Here is a 24445-nt window from a genome sequence, read left to right as displayed (position 1 = left end):
TAACCACTTAGGATTTGGCTTACCTACATGCAGATTGGTTTTTGCTTGCTAAAATTTTTTTTTATTTCATCAAAGATATTCTCTTGTTTAATTCACCAGAAAATCAGAGTTACAAGATTTTGGTTCAGGATTACATCATGTACAATATCTTACCTAGTGAGACTTTAGAGGAAAAGCCTCAAGACGCCCAAAACAAGAGAGTTCCCTTACCTGCTAGAGACATCCAGGAACCCCATAGAATACATTTTTTGGATAACAAGAAAAATGTTCTGCAAAGTCTCAAGCTGCTGTTACATTCATCTCACATATAATAAGTGTAGAAATATAGCTTATGGCTTTTTAGTGGGGTTTTTTCTTAGTGTACATTTCACAACTTTAAAATTTTTTTAGAGTTTTTGACACTTCCTTCTGCCAAAATCTCAGTGATGTAGTAAACACAAACAATTTTGCATGCATTCAAAAAGACATCACATATAATCGAGGCTTTTGTCATATGTTTTGATGATTCGATGCAATTATAAACCCTTACAGATTGGAGGTAAATTTAATTTCAAAGATCCTAGACCAAGATGCAAGCTTTTAGAAGTTATTCAGAATTCTCAGCCCATGACAGCCACTTAACTGCAAATGAACAAGGCTAGGAATATGAATTTTATATAGTCTTTTGAAAAACTTTGGAAGTGTATGCATTGGACAAAAGTTAAAGAGCCTATTCTCTTTTGACTAGCAAACGATAAAAACACATGGCTGTGGTTTTGTTCTTATGTGCGTGCGTGAGTATTTTGGAATTCATTGTAATGACCATTCAGTATAACCCTATGCATTATGCTTGGCAAATTTTCAAGTTGTTCACTGGTGGAAAAATGCATACCTTACTCATCAGGTAAGAAACAGTTAATGATAAAAGAATGTGTGTACTTGGAAGAAAACATGGGCACATTTGAGATAAAGAAATGGACTCTCTGAATGTAGTATTTATGGTTCAAGATTTTGAGAATCTGTGTTACTTGTGGCCTAGCAAACTGTCTTAAGTATAAGGAGGATGGTGAGACTATTCACTAGGCTAGGCATTTCTGTGGTAATAACACATGAATAGCCAACAAAAAAAACTTTTGACCTGAGAAAATTGATTGGGAACAATCAAAAAGCAGTATTGTGGGGAAAAAATAGAAAATTGTTATTTTTAGCATTCATCAAGTGCTTTCACACATGTTAATTCTTTGATCTTTGTATTACCCTAGTGAGGCATGTGTGGCAGATCTTGTCATCATTCTTGTTTTACCACTGAGATTTGCCTAAGGTTACACAGTTGTTGTTTTTTTTATAGCAGAGCTGGAGAGAGAATGACCTCTTCCACACATCCCTACTGTGTGGTAATGACTTTCTGTGTTTTCCAAGAACTAGCACTGGTGTATATCTAACTGATAACAATTGTTACAGTATGATGGCAGCTAGGGTCGTAGATGGCCCCTTAACCAAAGGTCAGTTTCAGACAGGATCTTTGTCCTGGTCTTCTCTCCTTTTCCTGTCCTTTGCATGTACTCACAAAGCCTGTCAGGATAATTGCAAAAATAGTGTGTGGTACAAGCTATCCGTCATCTTTCCATCCATCTGGTCAGTAAATTAATTTGTGTATTTGCCTGTATTCCCACAATTCATGGCTACCCTGTCTGTTTTCTTCCCCCACATACTCAGACTGTACATTTCTGACAGTGAGAGAGGACTGGGTAGGGTGACAGTTGCTCTGGCCATTTACCCATGTGTGATAAATTGCTTAGTAATCTCCACAGCACCTTCATGCATACGTTGAAAGTGTTTAGGGCATTGTAACTGGGGAAAATTTCCAATCTTTCATAAATAACCATTAATCTGTCCCTTTTAAATTCAGCTTTCCACATCTGTTTCAAATTGTTCAGTGCTATTCCAGGAGTGCATTAAAGCTCCAATCCAGGTGGTATTAAGGGGATAAATGAGCCACAGGGAAAAGACACTCTGTATTTTTCTTAAAGCAATTCTTGCTCCTTTTTTGCAAAGTTAGGAGCCAAGCAATTTACCATTAAGATTTTTGGAGGATATCCTCTATCATTTTAAGCCATCCTTGTCTATGGGTTTTAAAAAGGCAGCTTTAGCTGTGCCTTGCTAGCATACATTAATGTTTTACTCTGTACGGGTAGATGTAAATACCTTTCTATGAGCAAATTTAAAGTCCTTTTAATTCATTATGGTTCACTGTGGATTCTTGTTGGGGAAAAATGACCTATAACCTAAAAATGAAAAAATTTCAGCTAGAAGTAAGGAAGTGTCTGAATGTGCATTTACATTTGTGATATTCAGGAATTTCAGAGAAAGTTATCAATAATTCTAGTTTAACACATTTTTGTAAAGGAAGCAACTCGCTTTTCAGGACAGAAGGCATTATTTTATGAAATGTCAATAGTATTTTGTGTCTGCTCTACTTTTATTTAATGAAAATTATAAAAGTACATCTTTTCTTACTGTGAATAGCCCGTGACGTGTTTTCTCAAGTACTTTCCAAAGAAAATATGTTCTTAAGACTTAACTAATCTGTACTGTGTTAGATTTACAAAAGTCACATCACATAATTTAGAGAATGCCCTGCAGAAAAAATGCATATGAAGACGGCACTGTGTGGTACGTCAGATGACATGTAGCATTGAAACAGGAAGGTTTTCAAATTGACCTTGAAGAAGTTAAGGGACTCCCAGGAACGAATGTCAGACAGGAGGATAACTGAAAGATTTCCTATCCCTGGCATTTGTAAGAGGCATAAAAGGAACGACAGGTTGATTTTCTGACCCAGAATACAGTGCCCACACCAGAATGTAAAGAAGAAGAACATTCAGCTGCATGCCTCTCATCAAAGTTAGTAAAAATTTCATAAATAGATCATCACATAAAGTGCACAAAATCATTGGCTTTGAAAATGGTTTATTTCATCGCAACAGTCTGGTGTTCCATCCACGCGTAGGGGATTGACAGCTTCTCCACCCATTGGCATTAATGAATTATCAATGTCCATCCCACACACATCCACCAGGGAAGCAAAGACACTCCTCCTACACATTACTTTGTTTTTAAAGCTTCCAAATGTTGTAGGATGGTTATTACCTTAATAAGTGGAAAATCATTGAATACAGCTCATATTCTCTCCCATAGCTAAAACTGACATCTCATAGGAATTAGTGAGGAAATGCAGTTTTATTCATGTGTTAAGATATGTTAAATTATCTCTCACTTCTTTGTCATCTCAGGGAAACCTAAGACCATTAAAGAAATGTAACCTGCATTGCTATGCTAAGGCATTACATTAAGGAAAGAACAATTCAGAATGACCTTGGTAGTCTGTTGAGTGAAAATTTCCCCCTCCTGAGAGAACTCCAGTCATGTTCTTGAAATGCAGTGAAAAAGAACAAAATGGTTGTTGATACAGTAACCATATGTCCTGGTTTACCCATAATGGTCCCAATTTATACCTTGTGTCCTGACATCATTATTAATCACTACCCTTTCCTCTCAAAAGATCCTGGTTTGGGCAGAAAATTGCATGTTCACCCTAGTTTTAGAACATTTCTTACACAACTATGCCCCTTCCCCTACTGTCTAGGACAGTAAGAGTTCCCATTCATGCTTTTCAGGTAGAACTCTTGGTTTTACAAAGGAAGAAAGACAAAAAAGGGGCACCAGTCCATGCATCTTCAGAAACCATAAAATTCGTTACTGTGTCTTTTACTCTTGCATTCTTTGTGTTCTTGCCTCCTTTCTCTCTATTTTATGCATTGCCTTCTTCAACACAGTGTGTACTTACATAAAATGTCAGAGACAGGTCAAGCAATGCCACTATAAGAATATTTTCATATAGAAATAGTTTAATGCTGCTCAGTGCTTGACACAGTATAAAAGGAAAGTGTGGTGTGTTTTATTCTTTTCAGCTAAGAGGATTTGGAGGTCATGCTACTCATTGACATAGGACTATCAGATTGAGAAATACCTCAAATTATAGACATTTGTTAAATGCTTACTATGCATTTGGCACTCTCTTGTAAAAGAAAAAAATGATGAAGATATTGTCCTGGTTTCAAAGAATTCAGTAGAGTAATGGAGAAGACCCTGCAGAGCAAGAATGACATCCATGTGGTGATATAGCACTCCTAGTATGTGAAGGTGCAGTAGAACAGGGTGAGATTACATCTGCACCTGCAGACTGATGATGGTTTTAGAGAAGAGATGACAGATTAGTGTGTGCACCAAGCTTTGGTGGAGGAATAAGTCCAAGTATCATTCTATATTTGGGGGACCCTGTGTTAGTTTTGTTTTGGGGAAATAAGTGGGATTATGTTGGCCAACAGGCGCTGACACAAAATATCTCTGCTTCTCTTTAACTTTACTTTCCATAGATGAGACCATCTGTTCTTTTTCTGATGAAGAATGTGAATTGACAGTTCACCATTCTTACAATAGCTATCATTTTCCATCTTGTTGATTTATCTTCAACTACAGTTTTGAAAGACCATCATAAAGCTCTCTCTTTGGCTTCTCCCCTGCAAAATAGACTTATTGCCCTTAGTGCACTCTTATTTTACTTTTTAAACAGTCACCCTTATCCTTTTCTCTTCTGAGTCTTCTCCTGTGTATGGCTCCCACACACATACCCATATATATTGTACTCAAGTAGCATTGCAGTGCATTTATGTAAAAAGGTCTGGCAAGGCATACAGCCTTGTTTACTTGTACCTCTGTGTCATGCCTAAAATAAATAAAGCACTCAGAGGATGCAGTCAAATGAGAGTAACACTTCATTCCAACCTTAGAGCTACTGTGTTTTCATCACCCTCTAGTCTGTGACTCTCCTCCCTCTGGTGCATCTTTCCTGCCTCCTGGTTACAGTAATTCCTTTAAGTTCTGTTTTCTATCTTCTTCTATCTACAGTTTCCTCCATGACACTCCTGCTCCATTGACTTTAAGTTTCCCCTCTGTATAATTGCCATTAAATCCAGGTTATGTGTTTGGATGGATTATATCATCACTTCCATTCTTGACTTTCCCCCTGGTTTTTAACTCCCATGGTCTTCTCTTCCTCACCCACTCCTCAGGCAAGCCCCACAGACTGTGGTGCAGTAATGTCTCCAGCAAAGGTCCCCTTTCTCTCTTACCATGATACAGTCCTCTAATGATATTCTCACCTACCAAGCCATGCCCATCTTGCACATGGATGCCAGTGTACTTCTTCTACAACACATAACCCCTTCATGGAAACCCCCTCACCAGTGATAAATTCAGATGTCTCCGTCAAACTGGCTCCCTGCAACCTTTTAGCTCTATTTTCCTCTGTCCTCCTCTATGAGTCTAATGCTTGTGTAGAGAGGCAGTGCTGAGCTCCGAACTTAGAACATCTGAATTTGAAATCTGGTTCTGTCACTTTCTGGCTCTGTGATCATGGGGTGATCATTTAACTTCTCTGTGCCTCATTTTCCTCACCCATAAAATGGGGATAGTAATTGGGCCTATCACAAAGAATCATTGTAAGGATTATGAAATGCTCAGAGCAGTGTGTAGCATACAGAAAGGGTCCAATGAGTATAAGCCATTATTAGACTCCATTTGCTTTTCCTATACACAACCTGTATTTTCATATCCCTATGACTTTCTCATGCTTTATTTTGTTTTTGGAATGTTTTCCTCCATTTTCATCTCTATTCATTCAAACCCTGCACATTTTATGTTCGTATTCCCCCTCCCTCTTCCATGCAGCTTTCAGGCAAATATTGAAAACATCTCTCCAATTTCCATAGCCTCTCTTCTGCACCTAACAGTGTTTGGCCCTTTCAACCTTATATTATAATTATGTGTATACGTATCTTTCCTCTGAAAATATAGGGGAAACAGAAACTGACCTATGAAATTGTGCATTTTCCTCAGTGCCTAACCAAATTAATATTAGATACTGTATTTGTTGAATAAATGAATATTCCACTTGTTCACTTACCTTTTCCCTGATACACAAGTGCAATACAGTTTTAGAAACTTGCCCAAATTAACATCTTTTCTTTGCTTATTTAATTGATTTCTCTTTGTCCTAACCCCACCCTTCCCCCTTTTCAACTACACTTCCCCTTTCTTCCCCACTCCCTTCCTGCCTCTTCCCTTTTCTTCTTTTCTTCCTCCTCCTCATTTTCTTTAACTCTGTATTCCCACTTTGTAAAATTTTCTCAACAACCTCATAGCCAAGCTGTCTAGGCACAAAGGGATACTGCTTCAGGAGGGAAATATTTTATCATTTTTTGTTACTTTTCTTTGTCAAAAATAACTGAGCATGTGACATCCAGTCATAATGCTATTTACTCATCTGCATTACTGAGAATCGGGCAATTGTTAAATAGCAAATAAAAATAAGCCCAATTTTTAGACAAGGAGAAGTAATCTCCCAAGCACTTTTAAATTCCATGCTCTGATTGTCACCCTGTGTTTTGAGTATAATTTGTCTTTCCGGAGAAGGGAAACAACTGTAGGTTTAGTGTCATGAGATTCTTTGTGTGTGAAGTAAAACAGAATGTTATGTTGTTTCAGGTGTGCAACATAGTGATTTGACAGGTCTGTATGTTGCGCTGTGCTACCATCTATCACCGTACAGCACTACTACAATACCATTGACCGTGTTCTCTATGTTGTACCTTGTACTCTGGTGACTTACCCATTCCATAACTGGAAGCCTATATCTCCTACTCCCCTTCACCCATTTTGCCCATCCCCATCCCTCTACCCCGTTCCCACTGGCAATGACCAATTTGTTCTCTGTATTTATGGGTTTATTTCTGCTTTTTGTTTGTTCATTTGTTTATTTAGAGTCTACATAAGTGAAATCATATGGTGTTGGTCTTTCCGTGACTTAATTTGCTGCCGAAGATGGCAAGATCTCATCCATTTTTATGTCTGAGTACTATCTCATTGTATGCATACACCACATCTTCTTTATCCGTTCATCTATCAGTGGACACTTGGGTTGCTTCCATATCTCGGCTATTGTAAATAATACTGGAATAAGCCTAGGGGTGCATATATCTTTCCAAATTAGTGTTTTTGGGTTTTTTGGGCTAATACCCAGTAGTGGAATTACTGGATCATATGGTACTTTTTTTTTTAATCTTTTGAGGAAAATCAATATTGTTTTCTACACTGTCTCTACCAATTTACATTCCCTGATGAGTTATTTTTAAAAGAGGAATTTGATAAAGGGTCTCCAAGAGTAAATTCTTAAGTATTTTTTTTGTCCATTCAGTGCTTATGTTTTCCTTATTCTGCCAATTTCTTTCATCCCTTTTCTCATTTACAATGTCATTTTTACATATTCTTTCCTCTAACATCTTAATTGTCCTCTTTTCTTGATCAGTGCCCTAGCCTTTCTCCTAAATCTGAAAACCACCTAAAACGTCATATCATGTTGTTTTCCATAAGTCTTGAAATGTCTCCTGTCTTATTGGAGAACTCTTAGGAGTTCTGTTAAAGATACCAGTAGTAACCATTTAAATCACATCTCTAATTAATTGTGAGCCTGCACAAAACCAATGTATCTACTTGTATTAGTGAATACAAAATAGAAAAATCAAATATGCTATTCTCTCTATATAGGATTGAGGAGTGTAAAGTGAGTAAGATTGAATGGTAGTTTGGAAAGTCAAACTTGAATTCTTATTTTAAAATTATCATCTAAAACAATATATAAAGTTTAATTTCAAAATCTCTCTGCTTCTGCTTTTCTTTCTGAGACATAATAAGTAAATCAATGCTTAGGACTGGATAAAACACGTAAGTAATTTTGAGAACTCTGAGTAACAACACTATGTATACAGCATTATGAGATTATCATTTGTGGTAAGTGGGTTCTCAACACTGGTATTTCCCCCCCCCCCCCAATTTAGGGTAGAAATTTAGCATCTGGAGAGGTTGGATTTTTTCCGAGTGATGCTGTCAAGCCTTGCCCCTGTGTAAGTATGAGTATTTTCTTTCCATTTTTTTCTGGTTTTGATGCTATAATTAACTGTGCAAGAATGTACAAAGGATACAATCTTGTCACTCAATAATTTTATTAATGTTTTCTAGAGGGATCATATTATTTCAAGTTTGAATGCATGGTCAATGTTATTAAAAATTCTAAAATCCCTGTGATTCCACTCCATTAAAGATACTTTTTAATGGTATATGCAAGGGGAAATTTTAACAGTAGAATTTACAAAATTAAACTTCTGTGGGGTGTTAGAAAGAATAAACCAAAGCTACAGAGTAGATGCATTTTCCCCCTTTCCATGGAGGTGAGATTTATTTTACTTTATTTTATTTTATTTTATTTTATTTTATTTTATTTTATTTTATTTTATTTTATTTTATTTTATTTTATTTTATTTTTTAGTTTCCATGGAGGTGAGATTTAATTTATTCCTAGCCATTTTGGGTTATACTTCAACTAGTATTGAAGATATTATACTTCAACTAGTGTGTTTGAAAGCATAATAGAAAGCATGAAGGTCCACAAAATCTTTAATCAAATCTCTAAATACGTTTTTCTGTGCTTTAGTTTGTCATTACTATTTCTTTAATGTCATAATGGCATTTTCGGATGTCATTAGATACAAGGAGAATGAATGAGTATTTACTCAAATATTATGGATGAATATAACATAAAATGTACTCTCTGGTACCTTATTAGATTTGTAAGTTTCTGTTTAAGGTGACATTATTTTATCATAATTTGGTGTTTAGGGTGGATTTTTCTATGAAACTTTTGAAGTTCATAATGGCTTGAAGTAAATGAAATTCCTTTATTAATATAATGGAGTTAATGGTTAAAGAAAACTATCCTTAAATTATCTTGCTTGCTATAATATTTCAATCCTTTCTATATTTACAGACTCTCTTTAATATTATAAATGTGCATGTCTGCCATCCTTTATTTCAGAATGTAGTCTGTAGACTAATTCACTCTACTCATTCCAGCTTCATTAATTTCAAAAGTGAAGGGAACCAAAAAGCATTTGCTATTCTATTGATTCTGTGATCTAATGTCACATGTTTTTTTAATCTAATAATCTTTAAAAACTGTTGAACTTTGATACCACTCTTATTTGTGTAAGTAAAATGAGGTTTTAGTTAGTTTTCTGTTGCTCATATGAACAAGATTTAGGCTTCCTATACTTAAAACAATGATATTTATATGTAGGCAGGTAGCAGGAAATCTCCTACATTCTAACATTAAGATGTTTGGGAACCTAAAGACATCAAATCAAGAATATTAAACATTTCATATACCAAGTGCTATTATGCTTGTACAGCCTTTTACATAAGGCATAAAATGAACATTTGAACTTTTATTTTAGGAATATTCTGGCACATAAGTAGATATTTAATACATCTTGTTGTATGGATGAACAAAGGGGTGAAAAAGCAAGCCAAAGTTCCTAGCTGAACCTAGGTAATTAACAATGGTAGACAGTAATTATATCAGCTTATATTTAATGGTATTTGGTGACTCAGTTACTAGAAGGAAAAATGCATTCAGAATTTAAAGCTGGTAAGGAGTTGTAGAGGAATACATAATTATGGATGGGGCTACTAGCTAAATGCTGTTTTATAGCTCAAAGTTAATAGTTATTAAAATTGTAGTGCTTACTTAATACAATTATAGATTCATTCGTTGGTGGTGGGATATGTTAGGTGAAGATTGTAGGAGGAGAGATGGGAGGAAGGATAGATTGAAAGAGTTTAGAAGGTGGTATCTCTTTTGACCCTGGGACATTTTGTTTATCAGGGAATGGAATATTCCATTCTGAGTTCAGGAGTTATTCTTCTGTATGTGCTGTGCCAGTTTCTTCAAATGTTCAGAGAGAAAGTTAGAACTGAGAAAAACACAGGAGCATAAATGAAACAGTTTTATTTCTGGTAATACGGTACCTGGAGACCAAGCCTGGAGCTGCAGCACAGTGCAAATTTGGGTATCTCTGTGACGCCAGGAGTCCTCAGTGGATGAACAAGAAGAAAACAGTTCCATAGAGGAAGATATGCCTTTTCTCATCTTGGACCTGGGTTGGGAAGAAAAAAAGAAAGCAGTCTCCCCTAAGAATTCCTAGCCTTAGATCCAAAAACCACCCAGGTGTGGGGCTTGAATTCATACCAGCTCTGTGACCTAAATAACTGTAAGCTACAAACAGTTTAAAATGATTCCACGTTAATTGTTTCCAATACAAGTACAGATTGTTTCTGGATTGGAGCCTCATTGCACATGGTCCTCAAAGGATTTCTACTGATACAGTCCTAGGGAATATAAGTTCACAACATGGGATCATCAAATTCCTAATTAAAGAAACCATCTTAAGCAAAGTTCAGCAGGAAAAATAAAATTCAGAATTAGACACACAAAGACAGCAGATACTGTAATTATCAGATACGAAGTTCAAATTTTTATATTTAATATGGCTGAAGAAATAAGAGAATAAAAGTCTAAGAAGAGAACAGCTCACTAAGTTAACTGGATATATTTCACAAAGAATCAGACAGAATAAGTGAAATGAATACTTTAATGGAAACATTACATCATATGTTAGACATAATTGGATAGAAAATTGGAAGACAAATCTGAAGAAACTTCTCAATGAGTAGTCCAGAGAGATTAAGAAATGGAAATCTAACAGAGAATGGAATGATAAATTTCATATGCATGTTATTGAAAGAATAGAGATGATTGTGAAAAAGCAACATTCAAGGGGTGCCTGGGTGGCTCAGTCAGTTAAGCATCTGACTTCTGCTCAGGTCATGGGTTCATGGTTTGTGAATTCAAACCCTGCATCGGGCTCTGTGCTGACAGCCTGGAGCCTGCTTCAAATTTTGTGTCTCCCTCTCTCTGCTCCTTCCCTGCTTGTGCTCTGTTTGTCTCTGTCTCTCTCAAAAATAAACATTAAAATAAAAGCACTATGCAAATAAGTAATGGCTGAAAATATTCCAGAACTTACAATAAAACCAATCTTAAGAGTCAAAAAGGATATATAAAATTAATCAACAGCTAGATGCATTTTAGTGAAACTTGAGAACATCTAAAATAAGGAGAAAATATTAAAACCAACCTTAAAGAGAATGCAGATTACCTATAAAGGGTTGATCATTTGACTCATATCTAACAACAGCAATAATGAAGGCCAATAAAAGTTTCCATTTTTGGTAATTGTCCAGTAGCCCCTTTTGGATCAATCCTCCAACAGAAAACAACTATAAACCCCAGGCAAAATACTAAAACAACAACAATCTGAAGGCACTGGCTAAGAGAAGAGTTGACACTCAGGAAAAGGGGATGATGCTAGGTTAGTTTCCTGGTTTTATGACTGGCTTGAGGACAGATACTGGGCTGGGCTGTGCTATGCAGGGGAGCTAAACTTCAGATAGAAACCTCACAGCATCACTGGCTTGAAGAAGCAGAGTGTGGAGTTCGAAGGAAACAAAGGGGAAAGGGAGGCAGGAAATCTTAGAAAGGACAGTGTCAAAGAGGGAGGAACCTCAAGTTCTGTGTTATAAGCTTTGCCTCAGTTTTGCCATGTGGTACAGACTCCCAAGGAGCTCAGTTCAGGCTGCAAGAACTACACTGAGAATTCATCTGCCAGTCACCACAGGGGAGAGAGTTTGCGGTTGGAGTTCAGCCAAGTTAACTGCCCGCTTTAAGAAAAATCACACTCTTTGTAGAAGCATCACAGAATCCGGAGCTTCTACAGCATATTGTTCAAATTGTCCCAGATATTGTTCAAAACTACTCAATGTATAAAGAATCAGGAAAACACAAACTGTACTCAAAAAAGAAAAGGCAATCAAGAGAGAACAACCTTGAGATGTCCCAAATGACGGAATTACAGGAGAAGATTTTTAAAGCAGTTGTAACTAAGTTCAAGGACATAAAGGAAAGTATGTTCATTATGAATGCACAGGAACACCTCAGCAGAGAAATAGGGACCATTGAAAAGAAAACCAAATGGAGATTCTATAATGTGAGACTTGAATATCTGAAGCAATAAGAATATGTTCAAAGTTTTGATAGGAAATTAGTTAACTTAGAAATCTATCTTCCTCCATTAGGATGAAGTAATAACATTTCCAGCCAAACAAACACAGAAAGTTCACTTCTAACTGTCCCATCTAACTTCTATGAGATGTACTTCTGGAAGAAGTACATATCTTATATATATTACTTTACATGTGTGCTATATTCCCAGTATAATATTTTTAAAAACTGTATGACCATAGCCAAAGTTTGACAACAGCCAGTGATGAAGGTAGAAAAAAGCATTCGGGAAAAATGGTCAAAGATGAGAATATATTTAAAGATAGGAAAATATCCAGAAGAAAATCATCTATAGTTTTATATAAGAAAGGGTCCCAAAAAAGAAGTGGGGAGGGCCTATGACAGATGGAAAAAGACAGGATCCCACCCTGGTTATGGGGATCATTGCTGAGAAGATAGTCCTGGTGCTTCACACATCAGAATACACTCACAGAAGAGCGAGAGTTTTGTTGTTTTGGTTTTTGTTTCTTCTCTCTAGGGAGAAAGATTGGTTTAGGATTAAACATGAATTTAAAGGGTACAAAGAGGGAGAAGGAAGGAGGAACTACTTTTCCATTAGGTTTCAGAAGCCATGTATATCTTATCATCTAAAGAGAAATAGTTGAAGATTGATTACTGTTTGTGAAAACACCTCGTATAAGAAAAATATTTGCAGGATTTGAATGGGTGTAGTATATTATATTCTGTGTATCAGGATTTTATATGGTGATGACATTAAAAATTGATCCACAGTATAGAAGTATTTGAATATTAATAACTTCGGAGATGTTCTGTCCAGAAAGATAATTTTGTTATATATAACTATTATCTTGGAAGGTCAAAATAGTAACGACCCTTTATGAAAACTGACATAGCGAAGAGACATATTTACATTGATCAGAACTCTGTTGCAAATTAAGGATAATAGTATTTTTAATCACCTAATATAAAAAGGCCCAGAAATACTATGGGATGTATACATCAAAGACTCAGATGATTCATGAAAAATCTCTAAATACAAAACAAACTATCTATACTCCTTGTCCTTTCTTAGGAATTTATAAACTTTGTTGCCCTCTAATAGTATGTATTTTCTTTCTTGTTCCTTGAATATTAACATACCTTATTTGGCTTTGTTCATTTTCTGGTTGCAATCAGCAACTAGAAGTTTTTTTTTCTTTTTCTGTCTTCATTTGTGTAGAAAAATGTAACATTTTTTGCTTTTGCAAATCTCCATAGATGAAGGAAAAATGAATATTTCCCATGACTTTTCAGCATCAAAATGTTTTCAAAATCAGAATTTAGAATTTGTGATACGAGTCTATTTCCAATACATATTGTTTATTTTGCCTGTTTTCTGGGAAAGCCGAGTGCTATTTGGTTTTCCTAACATTTTCATTTTAATTTTCTATGATAGGATTGAACTGCCTTAATAATAAATACCAAAGGCTTCCAATTCATATTTTTCCTGTTATCTCTCCTCTTGGAGGTACAGTGGTGGTAAAATGAATGAAAGAATGAATTAAAGTGAAATGAATTATTTTTTACTTATCTGACATATACTATGATTCACTCTGTATAAAATTGCCAATGGATAGTTCCAGGAGTGTGCTATTTAGGGTTTTATAGAGCTGAGTCAGCTGAACTGAATTAATGATTGGTTTCTAAAAGCTTCCCTTAAGTAAACTTAATCTATTTTTTTGCCTTTTTATATCTCAGGTCCCCAAACCAGTAGATTATTCTTGCCAACCCTGGTAAGTATTAGAAATGTTTATGTAGCTAAGTGGAAATACCATACCCTTAGCTTGAGGATGCCTTAAATGCAGGGGTGCTAAACCACATTCCATTTCTATTGTCCTGGCTAAAGGTGTTTTCAGATACAACAAAACACCATAATGAATTTATATATTGCTGACCTTTCCATAATTTCATCAAAGTGGTGTGTGTGTGTGTGTGTGTGTGTGTGTATGCATACACGTATTTGATTGTAAATTCAAAGCTTATAACAGCCACAAAAAGGAATGGAACGTTGGCAACTATGTATCTTGTATTTTAAAAGAGTAGATTCCATGAAGCAGAGAAAAAGACATACTTCCATTGTCTGAAACTAAAAATTAGCCCAGAAAGGACAGTAGATCCTAAATTGTAATATAAGAGGAACAAGATGTGTCCGTGTCTAAAGTTTTGTGTTTACATGAAGCCCACTTACCACGTAGAGGCTAGCCTTCTCACTAATAGAAATAAGGAAGCAGAGAAGATAGTGGTTATTACTTTTTAGACATGATGAGTTTAAGTGGAAGTGATATCTTCAACTGGAAAAAATGTATTTAGGATCCAGAATAGTTATGATCATCATATGATAGCTAATATATACCAAGTACCTGCTGTGTGCTTAGTATTTTACATGTTTATTTTTGTTTTCCAATATCTTTATGAGGAAGGTTGTTACTATCTTTACAGTGAGGAAACAAAGGTTAAGACTCTGCAACTAGTAAGCAGTAGAGCCAGGATTCCAAGGCATCCAATCTGTACATTGCCATACTGCCTGTCCAAGTACAAAACGTGGGTTTATTTACTTATTTATGTTTGTTTCCCTAAATTCTGTGTTTGGCTCCTCTTAAAATGACTGCATCTGTTTTCTTCTTCTTGATACAAGATATATGCATCCAAATTAGGTAATAGTGTATGTATATAAATGAGATATTCTGAGAGTATATAGTACTAGTTCAGTATGTAGGTGTAGATAGAACACCTGAGTTGCCTGATTTTTCTAAGTGTTTTGATTATTTTGTAGGATATAACCAAAGCATAGAAAATGCCCAGTTGCTATAGAACTACACTGGCCAAAGTGTGGGATTCTTCCCATCAGCCCTTTTGCTGTGTCCTCCATCATCATGGCTGTCCTCTGTAGCTATTATGTTTTCTCGACCTCCTCCCTGGGCTTCAGCACTGAGCTTGCTGAAGAAATTATAGCAGGCTTGTGATAGAACTGGGAACCTTTACTACGTTTTTATTTAGTTTAAGACAAATTTGAGGTCAGAACTACATGGCATTAAAAACCATAATCCTGGCAGGAATTCGATTTGGAGAACAGAGCTAATAGTGGGGATAATCAAAGTGAACAACACCGAGAACTGGTAAAATCATGAAAGTGTGATGATGAACTTCCTTCTCTTCTACTATTTTTCACATAACTAGACACAATAATTACAAGGGTAATGATGTTAGAGATAAATACTAAGGCATGGATTTTTTGAAATAAACCGATAAGTTACCTTGGAACCATTCAGGGCGCAGGAGAATAGCTTTTGAACCCTTTGTTTTAAAATGCACTCTTGCCAGTATGTAAAATTCTGAAAATATAACCAGTTAGAAAATGGTATTGTTGCGGGGCACCTGGGTGGCTCAGTCGGTTAAACCTCTGACTTCAGCTCAGGTCATGATCTCACAGTTCATGAGTTTGAGCCTTGCGTCAGGCTCTGTGCTGACAGGTCAGAGCCTGGAGCCTGCTTCAGATTCTGTGTCCCCCTCTCTCTTTGCGCCTCCCCTGCTTGCACTCTGTCTCTCTCTCTCAAAAATAAACATTAAGGAAGAAAAAGAGAGAGAGAGAGAGAGAGAGAGAGAGAAAGAAAGAAAGAAAGAAAGAAAGAAAGAAAGAAAGAAAGAAAGAAAGAAAGAAAATGGTATTGTCCTGAAGGATTAAAAAAAAAAAATGAAGATGTTCAGATGAGGGAAGAGCCTTGAATATAGGAGCAAATAAAGACATTTTGTAGTAAAATTAAATTTTTTTTTCTTTTTCTTGGGAAACTTGGACAATTTATTCACACTAAGCAGACAATTTCATGTGAAATGCTTTCTGCTAGGGAACGAAATGGTCAAGTATATTGGAAAATGGAACCTTCAGTTTTGGAAAAACTAAACCGTTTAGAGAAAATTATACTGAATGATGACGTGGTTCTCAAGTCATTAAGAAGTTGGCTTTCACCAATTGCCTTGTCTGTTCATTACATGTCCATGTAAAAACAACTTGTTCGCACAAGGTAAACTTTGTCTCCTGGGTTGGCCATGAAATAAAACAGAAAAGGTGATTATCTTCATTTGCCTGGGTATAGAAACCTAGGTGAGAAATCATTTTGCATTTTAAATCTTAAGGTATTGCTCTGTTGTTTTCTAACTTCCACCCCAATGCCATTTTGATTCCTGATTCTTTGTATGTGATCTGATTTTGTGGGTGGTATCATGTAGGCAGGAATGAGGTGTGGGGCTTAAAACCAGGGAACTGTCTGAAATCCATATGAAGAACAGGATACAGATGCCAAGGTTCCTTATCCCATTCTCCAAAGTAGTCAGACAACTTTTTTCCCCCTACCCTAGCAAGAGACACTGAAGTTAGAAGGTATATTATGTGGAAAAATTGAGCCATGTAGGGCTTACACTTAGAGCAATCCCAGCAGAGATTGGGAGAGATGGTATACTCCAAACAGAGTGGTCAAATTAAGGAAGGTCTCCATACTGACTGATGAGGATGCCCAGTTCCTTTGTATAGCTCAGTTCCAGGACTGTGACACCTGGGTCTCATACATGCAGACTACCTTTCCTTGCATCCAGACAGGATCTGGAAGATTTTTCTCTAAAGAAACTGAATAGACTCAGTGAAAAACAAAACAAAACAAAAAACCTAAAATCATTTGGATATTATCCTGCCCCGTGAAATTAGGTTCTTGCCAAATGATTAGGTTCCTACCTGGCAAGTCTAATTTGGTGCTTCCTGTCCCCACAGAGATGTCTCTCTCCTAAATGTAAACAAATGACAAAGAGCAACCAGATACTTGAGAAAAGCTTTGAACTAGAAAACAAATAGATTAAATGGGAAAAAGAAACCAGGAAAAACACAGACATTAGAATGAGCAGTAGAAAGATGTGTTTTTAAAACCTTTAATTTATATTCTCAGAATTAAGAGATGACAATATATCCATGGAAATGAGCTGGATGTGCTATAAAAGGAAAAATCAGACAGCAAGAAAGAGCTCTTCTAAATTAAATATTGAGTAGAGGAGTTGGAAAACAAAGTTGAGCAAATCTTCCAGAAAATTAAAGAAATAGATAATATGGGAGAAAAGATAGAGAAGATAGACAATTGATCCATCAAGGACAGCATTAATTTAGTGAGAACTCCAGAAAGAGAAAACTGAGAGCAGCAATTATCAAAGAAACAAGACAGAAATTTCCTAGAACTGAAGGATATATGGCTGCAAGTCAAAGATGTTACTGAGAGTTAAGGATAATATCGAACTAAAATGTATGGTACATAACTTGAAGGCATATTATCTTGAAATTTGCAATATAGAGAAAACAGTCTGAAAGCTTTCAGGGACAAAAAGAGATCAGATCACATAGAATGGCAATGAATTCCAAGTTAGAAGACAATAGGACAATGCCTCAAAATTTGAGAAGCAAAGTAATTTCTCGCCTAGAATTCTATACCCAGGCAAATTCTGTATTAAGTAAAATAAAAATATTTTTCTAGATGTGAGGCTTTCAGAGTATTATTACAACCCATGCATCCATTTATAGGAAGCTGAAGGATGGGCTAATAAACCAAAAAGAGGGAAATACGGAATCCAGGAAATGAGAGCAAAGGGATGTCCCGGTACTATAATAATTGAGCAGGTTTAGAGAACAAGTAACATGGATTAGAACAAGAGGGTGGAGGGCTCAGAAGAAATGAATGTCTCCATATGAAAAAAAATGGACAGGTTCAGTATATGGTGTTGAGAAGTGTATCATTGAGGAGTTTATCATTCTCTTGGAGAATTTGAAAAGAAGTTGTAAGACAAAGCTTGAGCCAACAAAAACTTGAATTATTTTTTGGAGTCAGGTGTTCTTTGAATATGCAAACATGACAAAACTGAGCCAGATGATGGCTTGGCTTTGTAGAGGTTACAAAAGGAAGAGTGAGGAACAACACTGACAGAATGAGCCTGAAAGGAAGAGAAAGGAGTTTCATTCCTGACACTTAAAAATTGATAATTTAAGAAATTGTAGTTTGATGATATTATTTAGAAATATGCAAGCACAAATAAAAAATAGATAAAATGCTTTTGAAATGGAACTTGGGATAGAAAGCTGCTAAGATGGGGTAATGCTGTTTTTTCATTATTATTGTACAGATTGCATTTTTAAAACTATGTTTCTGTGTTACTTTGATAGTAATGCATATACTATATACTAATTATGATAAGTGCTATGAAAGAAATTAGGATAGTGTAATAAGAATCATGGAGTGGAATATGTGAGATGCAGGACAACATTCTTCAGATGGGATGGTCAGAGAAGACCTCACTCTGAGCTTATATGATAAGAAGGAATGTGTGTGGAGTGAGTTTTCCAGGCAAGAATACAGTCTCTGAGAAGATTCTTAAGATCAAAAAGCAGTTGGTGAATTTCTGGACCTGAAAGAAGGCTAGAGACTAGTGGAAAAGGGGGTTGTGAGAGATAAGATTGAAGAGTGACCAGATCATACCAGGTACTCATAGTTCATGGGTTATCATAACTGCTCTTAACCCAAGGTACCATCTGCATAAAATGCCCTCAGCTCTGCTTCTGTACTTGGTGAAAATGTCACATATCCTCCATCAACAAACTTTTGTGTTTTAAGTAAACACTTAGTGTAAGTTAAAGGCAGGTGTTTATACCAAGTTATCCGAGTCTATAAGTGAATGACAGAATTTTCTGGAATATTAACTCATGAAGTTTTGAAAGAGAGCCAGTGGAAACATAAAATTTTTCCTTTTGACTTTTATTGTCCAAAGTCTCTATATTGTGCAAATATGTAAAACCTATATTTGATGTGAAAGGGTCACTAAAGAGTATTTTAACATTGAATTTGGGCCTTTTACTATAACTGTTACTGTTACGGAATTTGGGTATGTTTAAGATGAAGATAGTTTAGGAAGAATTAAATTCTGGTATTGAAAATAACTATCTTTTAAAATTAAATTTTAGGGGTGCCTGGGTGGCTCATTCGCTTGAGTGTCTGACTCTTGATTTTGATTTAGGTCATGATCTCATGGTTTTGAGATCAAGCCCCATGGAGGGCTCCATGCTGGGCGTGGAGCCTGCTCAAGATTGTCTCTCTGCTCCTCCCCTGCTCGTGTGCCTGCACACACACTTTCTCTCTCTCAAAAAAAAAAAAAGGTTTTTTAAATTAAATTTTACTTACAACTAAGTTCTTAAGCAAATTGGTTATCCAAACTGTGGACCATAAGCATTAATCTTATATCCCCCAAAATAATTGTTTAAAAATAAATTGTTACTGGGGCACCTGGGTGACTCAGTCGGTTAAGCGTCCAACTTCGGCTCAGGTCATGATCTCATGATTTGTGAGTTCAAGCCCCGCATCCGGCACTGTGCTGGCAGGTCAGAGCCGGGAGCCTGCTTTGGATTCTGTGTCTCCTCCTCTCTCTGCCTCTCCCCTGCTCATGTTCTGTTTCTTAATTATAAATAAACGTTTAAAAATTTTTTAAATAAATTGTTACTGGAATTTTCTTAAAAGGATGCCAAAGTAGGTTTCATTTCATACTATACATAGAAAAGGTGAAAGTTCAGAGGGTCCTGGGTGTGCATGTGTGTGTGTGTGTGTGTGTGTGTGTGTGTGTGTGTGTGTGTAAGTGTGTACACGTGTGTGCATGTGTGTATGTCCTATGCATGATAGTCTCTCCCTACAAGTCTTTTTCCTTCTTGTTCTCAAACCACCTATAAATCTCTAACTCAATACCTACTCACTCCTTTCTTGTCCCATTTATTATTTGATAATTATTTACTAACTGGGTGCTTACCATGTGTTAGGCACTATTCACTTCACCGTGGTTAACTTTGTAGACCATTTGTTTTTTTCTTAATAAAGGACTTTTTTTTCTGAATTATTTTTGAAGCAATGTAATTAGTATAGAAGTAAAGTTAAAAACAACTCAGATCTGCCACTAAATGAAAATCCTGACAGATACCTATTTTTAGCTTCTGTCTGTTCTGGGTACGTTACCCAACTTTTCTGTGTCATTCTTTCTTTCAGGTATGCTGGAGCAATGGAAAGATTGCAGGCAGAGACTGAACTTATTAATAGGGTAAATAGTACTTACCTTGTGAGACACAGGACCAAAGAGTCAGGAGAATATGCAATTAGCATTAAGTAAGTAGGACAAGTCCTTTTACAGAAATAGATTTCCTGTTTTCATAATTGCATAGACCATCTGACATGTATAACACTAAAGTTAAAAACCAAGGTTCTAATTGCAGCTGAAATAATGTATCCATCCAGACAGTTCATTGATACTTGAAAATATCTGTTAGAAAAACAGTATTAAGTGTTATAGACTGCTAATTGGCATGTTAGATTTCTTTCATAACATTGTATTTTGGTGATTTGATGTGTGTCTGTTTCTTATAAATTCTAAAAATAGATATTACTAGATTTTGTTTTATTTTGTTTTTCTATATTCTCGAAATTAATAAATTGGGCATAATGGTTGGTCAAATCTAACACTCCCCCTCCCCACTTCAAATATTGGTTGTATCTTCAAACAATCTAGTAAATATATTTTGTTAATTAGCTGTCGCCAGTGTATTGGCATAGGTATATATTTTGTCTTCAGAATTAATTCCTATAATTTTATTGGGCCATGCCCTCTGGTAATTATTGATTTCTACTGATTAAAAACACATTTATATTCATACGTTATTCGTTGCCCACAGGTACAATAATGAAGCAAAGCACATCAAGATTTTAACAAGAGATGGCTTTTTTCACATTGCAGAAAATAGAAAATTTAAAAGTTTAATGGTAAGCATTGATGAGTTCTTTTCAATCTGTAGTCCTTATTTTGCTCTTATTAGAAAGGTCAGTTTAATTCTATCATTTCTTAGAAATCTTATGCACTGAAAGTTGTTTAAAGGGAATTCTGTAATTTTGCAACAGAATCCTGAAAATTCTAATTTTAAGAATTCCAATTAAGTTGTATATTGCCCCACTCATTTTTCACTGTAAATTAAGTTTGCAGGTTTTAGATAATATTTCAGAGTTCCACACTATTTATGATTCTTAGAGCATCAGACAAATTGACTCCACTTTCAGTTATTTGCGTTTTGCCTTGTGTTTGACAGAGCAGATCTTCACATACGCATCTTTTCTCCTCTTCCTTTCTCTGCCTCTATCTCTTCATTCGGGCAAAGGAAGGTATTTTTAATAATAACCAAAAAATTGTAATTGGTGAAATACCTCTCACAGGTTCATTTCATGCAAAACACAATATCATGTCAAATGGAAAAGCTTTTTGTATTTTCTGCTATTTTAAATCATCTGAGCCATAGTTCTGCTTCATTACCTTGGAAAATTAAATATTAACAGAGTAACATTTTTACCAAACAACAGTTGTCATATCATAGGCGTTATATATTTAAATTGAAATAGTATATTACCAAGTTGCTTCAAATGAACAAAGATTACTTTAGTCTTACGATTTAAAAAAGTACAACTTAGTAATTTTATTAGCGCATAATATTATGTATGTCATAAAGACAGTGTGTATATGGCACAATATAGGCATTGCTGACAGTAAAGAAAAAGTTCAAAGTTCCTTAAAAGTGGTCTCAAGTCTGTTTCTCAAGTTTGAGAGTTTCTTGAGATAATGAAGAATTTGGACACGAGATACAGGATGCATTTGTAAACGTACTTGTAAGTACTTTGAGTAACTTTGGGAAGGACCACTCATTGATTGAATCATCAATCAAATGATACATTCTGCATCCTCCGGAAAACATCTCAAAGCACTTTGCAGATGTTAAACATTAAAGTTAAAGACTGAAGGTAAGAGAGTCTTACAAAATAGGCCAGCTTGAAAGCCTTATCTAAAAATTTAGAACTGCTTCGAGACGGGGATACAGGGATTCATGTTTTAAAGAAATGGAAGTGTCTTGAGTTGAAAGAAAAGTCAGAAAACCTCTCTGGACATAAATATCACATTTCCAATTCACAAGTTAAGGATCGGCATCAAGATTATGTCCTGGAAAATGTGAGCCCTGTCAAATTAGTGGCCAAGATGCAGGCATCCTCCCTGCTGGAGGTGACTTACGTTCTGTTGGAACAGGCAGGCTGAGCACAGAGAGAACTGGACCTGAGGAGGTTTTTCCTAAAATGAAAACCTTAGGAGGGAGGTGGCAAGTGGGTGCACAAATAATGAATGGCAGCCCCAGCTGAGACATGATGAAAGCATGCACAGGGGGTCTCCACATCGCTGCGAGACATACTGGCTTGAGTCTTCACCTGCAGAACTTCCATGGATGATAATGAGGCTGCTCCACGGTATTATAGTTAATACGTGAGACTTAAAAAAAAAAAAATGCTGTAGGGCCAAAGATGAATACCAGCTTTGCCGACTTTGAAAGAAACAAAAGGAACTCCCATCCGAGGAGACAAAGAGGATGAAAGGAATAGTCACTGGAAAGGGCCAATCAATTCAGCTTTGTGTCCCTGGGTTCAGCTCAAGAAAGTTCATCAGCAGCTAAGATTCGAAGTAAAAAGCCAGTAAATACTTCATGACCTGGATTAGCAGACATAGGTCCTCGAGTTCCTATCTACATACAAAGCTGTGATTCTAGTATAAGCAACAGAGCCTCAGAATTCAAATAATGTGCACCAGAGAGTAGTGAAAGTTTCTGCAGTGATGTTCTGGAAAGGGAATTAAGAGTACTGTCGCAGAGCTAAAGCAAACTCTGCCTCATATGGTAGGTATAAAATATCAGAAATGCCTTTGCTAGAGACACATACATAGTTTTTCTTTTCCTCCATATCCAGAGGAATGCACCTTCTGTAAGGAAGCATATAGCACAGTGGTTAAAGGAAGGGAAGTCAATTAATAGCATAGCTCCAACAGAACTAAAAACTATTAGCAAAGGGATATAATTGTAAAAAGAAAGATAAGGAGCTGAAAACTCTGTCTTGGGCAAACCCTTTGTCAGGTTTAGCAAATAACTGTAAAAACTGCTAAACAGTGGAACTAGTCTGGAGCCGTCCCTCGCCTTTGTTTCTGTTCATTTGCTGAACAAACTTATATGGAGACCTTACCTTGTGAAATCATTACGTTGCTGTAGAATTCAAAATGACTCCACTGTTCTAAAGCAGCTTTCAGATTCGCAAATCCATCTGTAGCAAGAACCTCACAGTAGTTGCTGTCCTTTAAACCTCAACTCAGAAACGCCACATGGATACTTGATCAGCAGGAATGGCTCCGCTTTTAGTAAGCAGCCCCTTTAGAAGGAGAGAGAGAATTAATAGGCACCTTTGATTTCACTCCAGCAATATAGAGGCTTCTCTAAATCAGGCCCATACAACTTCAAGGAATGATCTTTTATCATGTTGGTGTCACACAATACAGTTTCCATTAAAAGTACATAATGGTCTGTGCGTTTGAGTTGCTTCTTGAGAATAGTTCAGTATCCTCCCATTATGGGTGGTAAAGTTATATTCTTCTACCTGTGAAACTTACTAGGGCCTGGAATTAAATTTTAATTTGGAAAGGATGTGAAATGCAAGCAGACTCCAGAACTTGTTTTAAATTAACCAGTTTCTTAAAGAGAAGATTGACCTTAGGTGGTTGTGACCGAAGCTTTCCCCTTGGGTTTCAATAGCTTGGCTAATCAAAATCTTTGTTTTTCTTAGTCATTAAATTCAAATTCTAAATGAATTTCTATATCCAGATTACAAGGCATTAATTTTGTTCTAATTTTCATGTATGCCAGACAATCCATGTCCAAATGCTGTTTATAAATCAGCTCCATTGCCTGTTTCCTTGGTAATTGGAATGATGGGCTCTCTCACTCATTATTTTTCAGAGAGGCTTGAATTGTTGACACTGCTGTGTCAGTGCGAGATAAGGAAAGCTTAGTGATTTCTTTTGTTTAGAGTCTTCTTATTTACTTGTAGTACCTGAAGGTCAATGACTGCTAAAGCAAGGGTGGATTAGACTAAAATACAGAAAGCATAAAGGCATAAATTGGAAAAGACCCACGGTGGCACAATTTAATTCTACCCAGTTAGAAATATGTAGGAAGATTTACCCTCATAAGACTGTAAAAATGGAGCTAAAATCTCTTCCATGCTTAGTGAAGTGATAAAAGAGTATCTGTAGCTTACCAAGCTGCATGACCCTTAGGCCTTGGAAAAGTCATTTTTTTCCTCCTTCCATAAAATTTGGAGATGGTTAGGTATGAAATGATCACCAAATCCTTTTCAGTGTGATAATTCCGTGGTTTCTAGCCAACTTCACATAAGCTTTAATTCATCCTAATCCAAATATAATGCA

General features: G+C 36.1%; 1 protein-coding gene across 2 annotated transcripts in view; it reads left to right on the top strand.

Annotated features, from left to right (window-relative positions):
• Positions 1 to 24445, top strand: part of VAV3 (vav guanine nucleotide exchange factor 3) — a 271460-nt gene that overhangs the window by 222272 nt on the left and 24743 nt on the right. For both annotated transcript variants that reach the window (XM_040471158.1, XM_040471159.1), the window contains 4 exons: positions 7935 to 8000; positions 13808 to 13842; positions 20161 to 20277; positions 20841 to 20928. In XM_040471158.1, the coding sequence (XP_040327092.1) occupies positions 7935 to 8000; positions 13808 to 13842; positions 20161 to 20277; positions 20841 to 20928 (306 nt within the window). The remainder of the gene's footprint in view (positions 1 to 7934; positions 8001 to 13807; positions 13843 to 20160; positions 20278 to 20840; positions 20929 to 24445) is intronic.

This window comes from Herpailurus yagouaroundi, unplaced genomic scaffold (assembly GCF_014898765.1).
Source record: "Herpailurus yagouaroundi ecotype Mexico unplaced genomic scaffold, PumYag 77, whole genome shotgun sequence".
Classification (NCBI taxonomy): domain Eukaryota; kingdom Metazoa; phylum Chordata; class Mammalia; order Carnivora; family Felidae; genus Herpailurus; species Herpailurus yagouaroundi.
The sequence above is the reverse complement of the archived record's forward strand: the minus strand, read 5'-3'. Positions and strand labels throughout refer to the sequence as shown.